Below are 14,481 nucleotides of genomic sequence, written 5' to 3'. Positions count from 1 at the left end.
GCATTTGCCAAGTCATTAAAATAAAGATAGCTTAATATAATGGGACTGCAAGATCCAGAATATGAAAATAATACATTAAATACATCTCAGTCAGCTTCTGAGCTATGTGTGAAACAAGGAAAGACAGCCATAATGTATTCATAACAATCCCTCTACATTATTGTTGCATTTTATACAACTTCTACTTGATTAAAAGCATTCACAAACCTATTGTCACTCAGATTGATGACTTTTAATTTCTGCATATCACCCATTTCTTCAGGGAGAAATTCAAGCTTATTAGAATGCAGAAACAACACTGTTACATGCTTCCAGTTTCCAATCTAAAAGAAGAAAAAAAAGAAAAAAAGAATTAATTCATCTTCACATCAAAAATATTAAAATATTCACAACAAAATATGAAATTAATTGTTTTAAAACAATTAGTATTGAGGCTATTTTGCCATGAAAGTTCATTCTTACATACTAAACCTTCTAGTTTCAGTAACAGCAATGAATTCCTACTTGTTGCTTAAAAATCAGATTTCGTTATTTATAAACTTGTATAGTTGTATACATCCTCCTTTAAAAACACACACAAAGAAAATCCTCTCAAAAACTTAGTAACTTGTTATTCACAAGTTCTACAGACCATATAAACACATTAAAATATTCATTTTACAGACTTGCACTTAAATACATACCTCTGATGGCAACTGAGTTAAAAAGTTATGATCTGCAGCAAATGTTCTTATATTAGAGAGCTGCCCAACAGATGAAGGCAATGTTTCAATCTCATTGAAACTACAGTCCAGTTCTTCTACTGATATTAACCTGCAAATAAAAAAAATTAACTCCTCTATACAGATTGATTAATCCAACATTAATTGAATACTTGCAGTTTAAATGAAGTTAATACTACTATTAATTATTTATCCAGAATGTAGTTCAAAGTAAACCCTAAGGAATTAAAATCCAAGAAGAATCCTTTACTGCTAGCCTAAAATGTGTTTTAGGGTGCCTGTTTTTTCCTATCAGTTGATTGCAGGTTTTTTGGTTCTTGCTTGCTTATTTTTTTTAAATCTCCTTTACGCTGTCCTCCCAATGAAAACAGTGAGGCCAGCAACATCGAACACTTGTGTGGTACATGACAAGGTGCCAGTGTAAGGCATTAAAAACATTCAGAATGGGACAGATCGTTGTCAAATTACAGCTGAGTGCAGTTTCTGAACTAGCAAAGAATTTCAAGAGTTAGAGACTGTGAACCTAAGAATCTGGCAGTGAAGTAGTACTTTGTAAACTCTAACAACAAAAGATAACCTCTATTAATTAAAATATATGAAAAGAAATTGGAAGATATTGTACATTTGTGTAGCACTTAATTGTGAGCCAGTTATTTTTGCTATTATTTGCAAGTTTTAAATTAAATTGCTGAACACCAAAATATATATTAAAAAAACTTGCTGATGGATAGCTGAAAATTCTCCATATATATATATATATATATATATATATATATAAAAGATAAATACATGTTCATATTTACTTTTTACAAGATTTTTGAGATTGAGCAATCATTTACAATATCTACCATAGCCATGTTACTGGCAAAACAACAACAACAACAACCACCCAAACAGTTTCAGGAAGCTACTCTTTAAGTATCTTGTTTTCTGTCACACTCAATTTTTGTTTTATAGATTGGTGGCAGCATTAAGTGAGGAACATATGTCCTTTGGCATTAAATATTAGCAACATACATGGTGCAAAGTACAACAAAGATATGAAAACACTTCCTTTAAATTGTATTAGGACATTAACATGTAGAAGAAATTAAATCAAATAGTTATAAAAAGCTCTGAAAAAGGAGTCATTGTTACAGAAAAGTGTTCAGAAAGGCAATTCAACTTCTTATTTTGATGGAATACCTACCCTCCTATGGAGTCTGGCAAATAAATTAACTGGTTTTCATCGATTTTAAGTGTTGTCACCTTTTTCAGAGAACCTATAATAATAGGAACAAGTAAATCAAAATGGACATTTGAGTTCATTAAGCTGAGTTTAACTTTAAATAAAGAGGGGAAAAGCCCCAACATTATGGGCAAGCAACCACATCTCTATTCTCTGGCATGCCTATAATGCTGAATTCCTAAGGAAATAAGGAGATGAGCTTACAGAACTTGCTTGCCAGTTTACAATGTGTCAACCATCTGGGTAGGCAGGTGGGTGCAGGGAGAAAAAGAAATTGTGGATTTTTTCTGATAGAGACAGCAGTTTTTCATCCATTTACAAACTACTGTATAAAGTAAAGAATGCTCCAAAACAACTGTAAGTTATTTCCATTACAGCTTTATCCAGAACTGGCACTTCTACTCAACTAAAACACATCAGAATGTCATTTCTGTATTTTCGAATGCTCTGTGTCTGAACTAGAGGCTTTTAACAAACATGAATTAACTTAAAATACAAACCAATAGACTCTGGCAGTTGCTGAAGTGAATTACTGGATAACAGTAGGTCTTGCAGGCTTTCACAACCTGAAATACCTTCTTCGACTACTTCAATGTTGTTTTTAGAAACATCCAAGTATGTCAGTTGTTTCAAAGTGCCTATGAACTAAAAGCAAGAGAAAAGAATACATTCTAGAAAATGCAAGTTCAAAACAAAAAAATCCAGCAAATTTGACCTCTCAAGTGTAATGTCAGAGGAAAACACATAGAGTACTGAAATACAATTTTATGCAAAATATACAAACTTTCAAATGAAGTGGTTTGTGCAGATAAGCACAGTTGATGTTTTTACACACACAGACACTCCACAGTAGCTCTGCATGTCCCTAAAGTCAGTCTTCTACACATTCAATGGCTCGATTAGTTACTGTGAATCGAGTAATTGAAGCTTTAGAGCAGACTTCAGAAAGAGACACATAATGTGAGGACATCATTATGCTCCAGCAAACTTTAAATGCTCATTTCTGCCTTTTATGTAAAACTGCATCCTTAAAAACAACAATGAATCCCTCGTAGTACTAAACTGAGAGAAACAAGCCAAAATAAAAGCTAGTATTACCATTCCATATGAACCAAGCACAAGCTTTAAAACTCATGCATACTACTCTATTAAAATCTTCACTTTCAGAAATACAGTTTTACTTCACTGGAAAACGCAGTTCAGTTTGTGTTTTACAATCAAACCAATCAACTGCAACCAATAAGGAGTTGGCTGATGGAAAAACAGTAGTAGCAAAGACTCCTGATCAGGCAGGAAGGACACATTTCACATGACTGCTAGTGATTTTAAAACTGGAAACGAGCCGGCTGCTTCCCAGATTTCAAATACTCATTTATTAGTTTGCTACAACTTAAGCACAGGTTCTCAAGTACTGTAATAATAGGTCAGCCTAGACCACATGTAATCCTGAAAGATGTCAGGAACCCATACAAAGTCAACAGACTGTTTTCTCAGCAATTACCTATGCTCTCTGTTTACATAGCACTGCAATTGGCACTGTGTGTTTTACAGCTATGACCAATAAAAATCCACACAACATATTTATACTGTATATTCCTGCTTGCTGTCTAACATAGACTAATCCCTTTCTGGAAGGGCCATTAAACCTAAATTTTATTTAAGATTTTTATTTGTTTTTCTGAATTGCAACATAATTTTTAGATGAGAAATACAAAACTTTCAATGAAAAAAAAAAGATCCAAAACAAAAAGCTGTGAACACAGCTCTCATGACCAGCAATAATTTCTAAGTGGACTAGTTAAGCATTCAAGTGCCATTTAGCCTTTTGGCTTTAAGTGACCCTAAAATTAAGAAACAACTTCAATGTACAAGATCAGTGACAAAGTAAGTACTGAGTAATTTAAAATACTCTGTGTTCAACACAGCAAAAGAACTTACCCCAGGAATAAGTGTTAGTCTATTACCATCCATCCAAAATTCCTTTAATCCGCTCAGTTGTTCAAGTACTTCAGGCTGAAACGAGAAGCCATTTTTTAAAAATATCTTATGGAAAAACCCCAGTGAATGGCAAAAACAATTCTAGTGATTTGTCTACTGCAACTTTAGTAATGTGTTACTGTACCTGTAATACCCACTTTTTTTCATTGGATCATCAAAAAAAACCCCTAGATAATTCACTTTTGAAATTAAAATATATACCAGATACACTAAAAATTTGAAGAACTTGACCACAGCACTAAATAATCTTCAGGGAAAAGCTTTCTGTTGGTTTGGTGTCTTTTACAGAAAATATTATTTTTCAACAGGCACACACTCCTAGTACATGTTATATGTACAATTTTGATGAAGGAGGTCTAAAACCCCTTAAACTTCATCATCTCAGAGGACCCATTTTTCAAAAACCTCAGTGATTTTTTAGTTAGGGGGAAAATCAAAACAATTTTAATTTTTCTGTCGAGAAAGGGTGCATTTCCATGATATAAGCAACCCAATCCATCCATAAAATGAAGTGCAGGACTGTGTTTCCACTACAATTTATTGTGAAAAATGCCTTGTTTATCAGGAAAAGACCCCATCTTAGTAGTCACCCATGTTGCATATGCTTTCCTATTTAAACTTCCCTACTGAGAAAGAAATATAAAAGAGCTACTACTGCACCTTAGTAAGTTCAATCAAGTTGAGATAAATGCTAAGCAAGTTTTGTTATACAGTAAACAGACAGGATTTCTGCTTAAGTTGCAGACTTAAGACTCCAAATAACTCATTCTCCAAGAGGAAGTCATAATTGAAACATTAGTTTAAGGCTCCCACACAAATATCTACCCTGTGATGAGAACATGGCAGTCATGATATGGGCTAGATGTTTAGTCATAATAATGAAAAAGTCCTTAAATAAACTCCCGTATTTCCAAACCATATCACTAGGCAAGTGTTCAGCTAGTTCTCCCAATGGCATATAAAGGTTTGACACTAATGTGTTGCAGGTCAGCAAGTTTCATTATAATTCTGTTTCAATTCCTTTACCCAGGAAAGTAAAAGCAGAGAGATGTTATGTGATTCTTAAATACAAGACATATTTGCCTGTGAGACCACGAAAAGGAAACAAGTCAATGCATGCTGAAGGAAAAAATCAGAGCACCTCAACTGTAATTACTTTTTAGACCAACATTCAAATTTAATATAGTTTTCCTCAGATCTAAATAGTTTGTGAACAATAATAAAAGCAGGTTATGCACAAAACTGTAACATTCCATACCTGATAATCAGTAAGTGGTTAGAATTTATTCTAAGCCAAACAGTTATGTTTATAATTCAAACAGATATTACTATCAATTATTTACCAGTAGAGTAACCACACTACATAACAGAGTATTATTTTAAAATGGAGTAAAACCATATTCTCATTCATAAGATCACACACGTAATTTTTATAACAGGTTCCATAAAGTAGCATAAGGTATAAATAATGCTTGGTAGCAAAACTCTTGAGATGTGTTTGTGTTTTCATATTTGTTAAAAACAGATCAAAGGCCAAGGAGCTTTATAAAAGGTGCAGAGCTCTTTTACTAAGGCAAAACTTACCACTTCTGTGAATTCATTACTTCCTAAGTCCAGCCTCTCCAACTGAGTCAGTCTGGACATGGTTCTGCACAGGAAGGGGATTAATAAAGAATTAGGTCTAAGAAAATACTAGCTACATCAAATCTTTCATATTTACAAAAATCTAGTAATCAGTATTAAATAGTGATGCTATTCTGTAACTGAAATACTACCTAATTAAGGATAAATTTTTCACTCACTAGTCAACCAGGTACATATCACTGATCCTGCAGACTTCTGAGTATCACACAAAGAGTACCTGCAACACACTTGAGGATGAGCTTGCAAAAACTAAGGACCAGTAAAGAAATCTCCATGATAAAGAGAAATGCAGTGAAACATCTCTTCTTTTCAGTGGTTCAGCTTTTCACCTCCAGTCACAGTATGTCCCTCCAGCAGTCTAAGGCTGGTTAACTACATGCTTTCTTCTCAAGGAAAGACTACTGCCTGTGATCAGTTAAAACAGAGAAGAGCACTATTGAATCACAGGATCCAACACCACCGTTTACTTCTCCAGGCTGCTAAGTTGCTTCCATGTGATGTGGTTTGAAACCCTAATTTTTTCTCTTGTCATCCATTAAATGAGATTACTAAATTGGATTTTGTGGCACATCAATACTCTTTAACCTAACTTACGGCAAATACTAAATCAATGTCTGAAACAAAAGTAAAATCCATTACTTCAAGCTGTGTTTTGTAAACATTTTTTCCTCTATTTAAATTCACTCTGGGGACTCTGTAGAGATTATCGGCCACTGTACATGGTGGTCTACACAATGGAAACTTCACAGTAGTTCTACTTGAAAGTATTTTTTAAGAGACTATGAATCCCTCATATGAAATCATATTTATGTATTTATTTAATAATAGATTTTCACAGAATGATTAGTAGTATCTGAAACTTTCATATATAAACTGCAACTATGAACTACAAAATTCTGGAAAATTAAATATAAGAGCTTCTAAATGGTAGAGTCTTGTATATTGTCAGAATATCACACTGGTTTCTTCTAGAAACAATTGCATGAGCACAAGATACTCTATGCAGCTATTCAAAACTTCAGTTTATATTCAAACACAGTAAGATTTACAGTTGCTGTGAACATACAGTTCAAAAATAATATATTGGAAAATGTCATATTTACTGGAAGACATTTAAGGTGGTTATTAATATTATTCATTAAATAATCTCCAATAAGGATAATCAACATTTGTTTAGAAATTTGACTTTCATGACACTGGCATAATTAAGCTGGGGACAAACTAGGAATTTAGCATAAGTAGGTAAAGATGAGATCAAGACAAAAGCAGAAGCAGCAATTTTTTGCAATGTACAAATATTATACACAAGCTTTGAAGGAAAGACTCTAGCTAACATTCCTACTGTCCTAATGATAGAAAATCCTCCAATAAAACATGAAAAAACTATTTTCAGAAGACTCTTAAGAAACAAACTCCCTCATTTCTGGAAGCTAATGAACAGGATTACATGATTATCAGTAAACTAACATTCTTTTTCAATTTCTATCAAGATTACCTGAGTCCCTACAAAATCCTGCAGAAAATTTCTCTCTCAAAGCTTTGTGAGACCATGCCAGTACCAATTTCAGTGCTTTATGTTCCTAACAAATTTGCACCAAAGTCTCCCAGAAGCACTGCTGAAGTACTCTTTTAAAAGGATTTATGTGTAGCTTTGGAAAGTTCACAGATCACAGTATGTAAACCAGTGTTATGTAAGAATGACAGGATAACAAGATAACTTTATTGATCTGGGGCCCTTTTTTTCCCTTGCCAAAATGACTGATCTAGCAAACACATCCACTCAACTACAAAACATACACAATCGTGTTTGCAAAATGAGAGTCTCCAAAATATTCCCTTCTTTCCCTGCTGTTTGCACAGATATCCTAGGACTAATATCTCCTTGCTTTTCTGTATTGTTGATGGAGAGATACCTTCAGACAAAATGCAAACAAGGCTTCCAATAATGTTACGGTAGCAGGAAAATTCAATGCCAAACGATGTTGAAACAAATATTAACTAGATCATGGGGTTACACCTATTTTCATCTTTGACACGGCACTGTGTAATCCCTCCCATAAACTGAAAGCCTCTTTCATTATTAATATTATTGAACGTGGCATCAATTGAACTCAATACAAAGGGACCAGATAGCCTAAATTATGCCTCAGATTCTGTTGTTGTATACAGGCAGCTTCCCTAAGGTTAACACTACAGCTTACATCAAATGGCATACAACTCAAGGGGGGTGTGTTTGATGGCAAGACTGGGCCCTGAATCACTGTAATTATACTCTCAAATAACTTGCTTCTTTCTAAAAAGCATACTCTTTTTATTGACAATTAGGCCATAGAAGCTTAAGAAAATGAAAAAAAAAAGTGCCATATTTTTATTGGACCATTTTCCATATTTACTTATCAGAAAAATGCTTCTAAAATAGTCTCTGTGTGTTTTTTGTCTCCTTTCAGTAGAAATAAGTTTCATACAGCTGTTCTGTATGATAATCCTGCCACTTGCAGCCATTATCTGGCTGTGGATAAGCTCCAAACAAAATGATACATATTTGGCAAAAAGTTTGGCATAAAGTAAGCTTGACGCAGTGTGTTCGCATTGATTACCCATTTTGATTAACATTCTTTCAAATACTTAATATTTTAGTGTCAAAAATTATGTGCATATTTTACTTAGAAAGAGGACTATCTTGATGCTAGCTTGATGTAGAATTTATTCAAATATATTTCTTATTACAAATAGGAAATAATTTGTTGTAAAAATATTACAAAGACGAGCGTCACAGGAGAACAAAAAAATATAATGGTATTCTATAGCAAAAATATTAGGACCCACTGCTACATCTTATTAACATCAAAAAACTTCTTTGAATTTTCTACAGTTTTTAAAGCTTTACAGCATCTTCTGTAAGAGTATCAGAACAGAATAATAAAGCTGGCAGCTCAGCATGTACTATAGATTATTACAGAAGTGCAACAGAGAACTTCTTCATGATAGCTGCTGTTTAGTTTTCAATCAAGAATAGAACTCCGAAAACCCTGAAGTCAATAAAAAGTTTCCCAGCACCTTCAGCAGAACATATGTTTGACCTTAACACATTGAAGCATGTATTACTGTCTCATCACTACAAGAGTAAACTAGGTTTTAAAAATATGTCATGTAATTCATGCTGTTAGTGTTAATTATGGCAATTAAGGTCAGAGTGATCTTATAAACAAAATCCATATTAGCTGTAAGTTTTAATTATAGGCACTGTTCCTCAGTTGGGAGTAACTTAATTTAGAGAGCTACCACTCTAAATTACATGTCTTCTAATTTTTTCCTGCTGAAAACTAGTGATAGCAGAGAGAGACAAAGAGAATTGAGAGTATTTATACCACAGAATGTTTCACGCTTTGAAGATGTAAATTCACACTTTCTGATGTGTGCATGTCATTCCAGATATGAGTTCTGGCTTGTTTATGCAGCAGACTCAACAGTACAGTATCTAGGCACTTAAAAAGGGAATCCCAATAGAACATAAATCTTGATCATGTCTTACGCATATAATTAGCTACAGTCACTAAAAAACCTGGCTGTTGTATTTGAAGAGTTGGCAATTTCCACTTCAGCCTACTGCATGCAAGTGCCTCCTAGCATGAGTTGGACAGAGTGAATATTCAATTGTTAGAGGCTTCCCTTCTCCACCAAAACTTCTTATACCCACCAAAATCAGCAACTCTACCCATTTCTGTTGCCAGAGAAAAATCACTTTTACAGTACACCACAACATATTCGTAACTCTGCAGGTGGCTATTCACATCCCATTTTTGTGATCTGTTTCTTTCTTCATTGACCTCTTATATCTCTGTTAACCTGCTTGGAGCTCCAGAGTCCCAGTCAGAAAATTCTGTGCACTGCTCTTGTTCACAGAAACAGGAGGAACTGCATCACCATGAGTGTGGGCTTGTTTGATGAAGTAAGCAAGAATTGCAAGGCAGGGACTAGAAAAATGCTAGATTTTAGGAGAGAGGTACAACTGGATTAATATTAAATGCTGTAGGAATTTCTAGAACTATACCATACTTACTTTGGCAATATTTTTAACTGGTTTTCTCTAAGTTCCAATATCTGGAGTTTAGTCAGTCTGTAACAGAAAGGCATAACAAATTACTACAATACTCTGTATTAAATGACAAAAGCAATCTATAAACTTACTTATATTTACAGAATTAAAAGAAAAACAAATCTATAAGTTTGGGGTTTTTTTCCCTGTAACATTAAGGGAAATTTTGTGCAAAATTTGCACGCTATTTTAAATTCATTGGTTGGAGTTTGATTTTGGTAAAGCAACAAATTAGATCTTGTCTGCTTTTCTTCGCCTGTTTGAACACACTTGTTTTCCTTCATCCCAAAGATTTTGAAACACTTCATTGGATTAATTATGGGTACATGTTATCATCATAATGAAAAGTACACAGGAAGTAATAGAAACATAGGGTCACTTTGCTCAATTAAAGATGTTCAGTTTCTACTACTGGCAATGTATCCAGCAGTTTAATACAAAAAGCCTTATCTGAGGAATACCTGTAGTCTTCCACCTGATAGCTTTATATTAATCTCAGATTTCTTTCCATATTCTCTTTCTGAGAAGAGAAGTCAGCTTCTGAATCCATTTTGATATTTCTGTTAGTGGTTTGACTTTTTTCCAGTAAATCCCTGGTTGCAAGACAAATAACCTCTAAATCCCAACTCAACTGCTTAGCCAAAGTGTGTTCCAAGCAGTCTTCACATACAAGCAATGTATCATTTCCAGTGAAATTTTTTGTATTGGGACAGAAGTGACAGAGTGACAACTTCGTTAAAAAAAATTAAGAAAGTGATTTAGTTTCAATAAAGGTTGGATTATAATTGACAAGAGTTCTACATGTGACCCACTGACAGCTCTCACACAACACAAAACAGGGCATTAAGGTCCCTGACTCAGAAAGGAGCTTAGTGAATAGCCCAGTCTTTCCTGAAGATGCTTAACTAGTGCATTGTAAGGAAGAGACAAAACCCTTAATTTTAATTAAGTGGTAGGAGCTATACTTCACTTAGAAATAGAAAGCTGAAAACAGTATTTCTTTTTCCTCTAGACATTCACTGATTTTTGGATGAGTTTGAAAGCAGCAATCTGCCATGCCCACAAATAACCTAAGAATGTGTGAGTCACCTTGAAAGAGAGGAGAGGTCACTGCAGCCCAGCACTGCAAGCAGCACACACCATCTGGTAGCAACTGCTGGAGGGGAACCTCCTCCCCCCAACCTCTAAAAAAACCCGCAAAACTCCAACATCCTAACAGTGGTGAAAGAATACCCTAATAAAGACCCCATTCATGGTAATAGCACTGCTGTTGATCTAGAACATAAGTGGGAAAGACCTCCTAGGCATCCCACCCTACCAGCATCCTAAGTAACCAATCTAGTACAAAACAGAATTTTTTAAGAACCCTCAGACATGAATGAGAATTTTAGGCTTTGATTTCTAAACTAAGCACTGCATTAGGCGTCAGCTGGAGCTCTGCTTTGATGACAGGGAAGGTAGCTACACAGCTTGTAGTTTTTTCTTCTCAACTCATGTATGCAGTCAAATTTCTGTTGAGTGCAGTGGCAGCACATCTCTCTTCATATGCTGAACTATAAATATGCACACCCACACTTCGCTGACTTTAGCCAGAACTGACTGTATGACACTTGCAATAAGCTAGTTCTGTGAACATAAAGACTGACTTTCATGACAGAAATGTTCACAGCTTTGTCACCTTTTCTCCTGTTCCAATCTTTGTTCAGATAGCCCTAAGAGACTGAAGATGCAAATATTGAATTTCTTATGTGCAGAGCTTTGCAGAAGCTACTAGGAAAACGTTCTCAACCTCTCCTGGCTGGGAGATACAGGCTATGTCTAAACAGATACTTCTCTTCCAGTAATTCAAGAGAAATATTGGACTTAAGCAGTTGTCACCTCTTCCATTATGACTTGAAGAGCTAATTCAAGTTTAAAATAATAATGCACATCAAGTACTAGGTCAGCTGATTTTTCAGTTGCTGCTGCTAAGCATCCAGCATCCATCCAAGCTGAGCATCTGAACTGCAATAAGGTACCTGAAGAAGCGGCATTTAATTTGGAAAAGAAATGGAGAACTAATACACTATACTAAAGGAAAAATGGAATTCATAGTGGCAGAATAAATATTATCTGGGCCATTCTGTGACAAAGATCTGTTCTACTTGTACAGTAATATTTCATTTCTGAACTTTAAAAAACCATCACCACACAACTATCTGCACATCACCAATGCACAAAGCGGTAACAAGTATTATTCAACTGGAAATATACGTTCTGTAATAGCTTAAAATTATTTTTCCAGTATTGTTCTTTAATCATGAACATCTCAGCCTGCTTTTAAAATACAGCACAACTTTTCAATAAAACAAAATCTCTAAATGTACAATTTTCCAGGAGAAGATCAATATCCTTTCTAAACCTGATTTCTTAAACTATACCACCTGTAAAAAATGTAAAAGAAACATGCAGCAGGGACACTTGAAACCTTGATGTACGACAAGGAGTCTTTCCTTGGAAATCTAAAAATATTGCACTGAGAGATGTTCCTTACTCTACACCTCCTCTGCAGCTTTCCTAAAGCAGAGTATTTTTATTTTAAATTGTTACTAAAATACAAGTGGAATAAAAGGTATGCATCAGGCTGCATTTAGAAGTTTCTGCGAAACACATACATATACATATGTAACTAAATTTGATTACCACTGTACATTTATGCAAAAAATATCCTGAAATAGATACTACTAAAACCATCTACTACTACAGATACTACTGGCAAATTATTGAGAAAGTAGATATAAAGCAAATTAATTGCAACATCACAATAAAGAGGCTCTGGAAGCAATATCCCATTATAGAAAACATTCCCAGATTTTTAGAATTACACTGAAGATAAATCCTTGCTTATCTTAAACACTCATTAGTAAATAATGTTTCCCTTTTAAAACTCTGTCTCAAAATGAGCAAGTAGTGAGTTTCCAGTTTAACAAGTTCTGCTTATATATTCGTGTATTTAAAAGTAAATACACATTATGTATTCAGATACAACAGATATGATTTTTTTAGGCAAGCATAATTCTCAGATACCTCTGCACTGGCATGAAGGCTTATGCCATAATCTGTGCCAATATCAATGCATTTAAATTTGGATTTGGGAATGGAGGAAAACCCCCACTTTTTTCGCCTGAAAATTCCACAGGAATGGAATCATATCAAAAGCCTGGTGACTCTCAGTAAGTCTAACAGGCTGGACAAGAACAACATCATTGAAGGACAGCAAATATACAATACCTATAAAAAAGGGGAAAAAGATGGCATAATCTTGATCTCACAATTATGAAAAGCTTCAGCACAAATTCTGAAGACAAGAATAAAGCATGGAGATAAATCCAATAAAACACTGCATGGATATACTAAAAGTCCTTTCCATTATTAAAAATTTCTTTCCTAAGCATCAGGCTGACTGTTGGATTAGTAGTGATAGAGGTGCTCAAAGACCCTTTCTAGGACTATCCTGTTCACTATCTTTTAATAGCAATCTTTTGATGTTTTTTTAAACATCAGAAAAATGTTTAACTTGGCTTATGTCATAGACAATACAGTGATTTAGTAAGACACTATAATGGAAAAAAAACCCTGTACAGCCTTAAGGACTAAAAAAAATTAGAAATAAAGATAAGATTCCATGGCACCAAGCCAAGTACTTAGGATTTCCTTGTAGGCATCAGCCATTCTAACTAAACTGTCCAATACATCAGTTAATCATGTAGGAAATTACACTAGGCAGCTGCAAAAAGGGTAATTGGAACACTGGAGCATAACCACAGACATTTCCAAGAGAAACAAAAAGACAATCATGACACTGTACAAGCCATGAAGAGGTCTCAATTCGAATTCTAAATATAGCTATAAATGTCACTATCCTCTCTCAAAAAGAAGATAAATTAAAACTGAAACCTGTTCCAAGATATATTAATTTAATCAGACACAAAGGAAAACCTACCACACCAGAAGGAAATGAAATTTTATTTAGTCTAATAAACTGAGGGATATGAGAACATTACAAATAGAGCAGGTGAGAGAATGGGGGACAACACTCATGAGAAATGGCAGCAATTGAACTGTAGAAACAATGAACAATCAGAAAGAAAGATGTAAGAAACCAGGTTTCTAACACAAGGCATAAAAATCTGGTTAGCTGTAATATATATTGGCTTAGTTTCTAGGAGACATTATTACTGACCATAGTTGCCAGTAAGATGAGGCATCAGAACTCAGTTACTTCACATACTCCTAATTAACAAATAAGAAAAGCTGTAAGGCCATATACAAAAAAAAATAATGCACCGAACTGGAAGAAACTGAAGGCTCATCATTTATGAGATTAAATATTTCAAAAGCTTCTACCAGAGATTTTTATTTGTTTATAAAAAATTACTTCACCATTCTGAAGAAGTTAAAACACTTTGCACTCGAAAGTATACCTAGTTGTAGAATTGTGGGATGGCAGAGCAGTCTCATCACTTACAGAAGAGAAGTATTCAATGTCAAAGGGGTCTGAACCTTACTTTGAAATGGTATTTTAATGTTTCATTGTTTTCCAATTTATTTGATGTAAACATTGTCTTCCTATAGAATACTATGTATTGTATGCAACACTGCTTCAGCAGGTAAACTTACTGTACATTAATACTTCAAATTCATTCTCCAAGGTATACAACAGGATGCTGCAAGTCACTAGATTTTAACAAACAAGGCAGAATTCTTCGTAACTATTAAAATGTTACAATGGAGAACTGGCTTTCAAGTTGTCT

General features: G+C 34.4%; 1 protein-coding gene across 7 annotated transcripts in view; it reads right to left on the bottom strand.

Annotated features, from left to right (window-relative positions):
• The window catches only part of ERBIN (erbb2 interacting protein), a 117,475-nt gene that overhangs the window by 30,410 nt on the left and 72,584 nt on the right, over positions 1-14,481 (bottom strand). For all 7 annotated transcript variants that reach the window (XM_066338998.1, XM_066338994.1, XM_066338992.1 and 4 more), the window contains 7 exons: positions 9,653-9,709; positions 5,533-5,596; positions 3,889-3,963; positions 2,451-2,595; positions 1,912-1,984; positions 684-813; positions 208-323 (listed from right to left, as the gene is read on the bottom strand). In XM_066338998.1, coding sequence (XP_066195095.1) covers positions 208-323; positions 684-813; positions 1,912-1,984; positions 2,451-2,595; positions 3,889-3,963; positions 5,533-5,596; positions 9,653-9,709 — 660 coding nt within the window. The remainder of the gene's footprint in view (positions 1-207; positions 324-683; positions 814-1,911; positions 1,985-2,450; positions 2,596-3,888; positions 3,964-5,532; positions 5,597-9,652; positions 9,710-14,481) is intronic.

Source organism: Sylvia atricapilla, chromosome Z (genome assembly GCF_009819655.1).
Source record: "Sylvia atricapilla isolate bSylAtr1 chromosome Z, bSylAtr1.pri, whole genome shotgun sequence".
Classification (NCBI taxonomy): Eukaryota; Metazoa; Chordata; class Aves; order Passeriformes; family Sylviidae; genus Sylvia; species Sylvia atricapilla.
The sequence above is the reverse complement of the archived record's forward strand: the minus strand, read 5'-3'. Positions and strand labels throughout refer to the sequence as shown.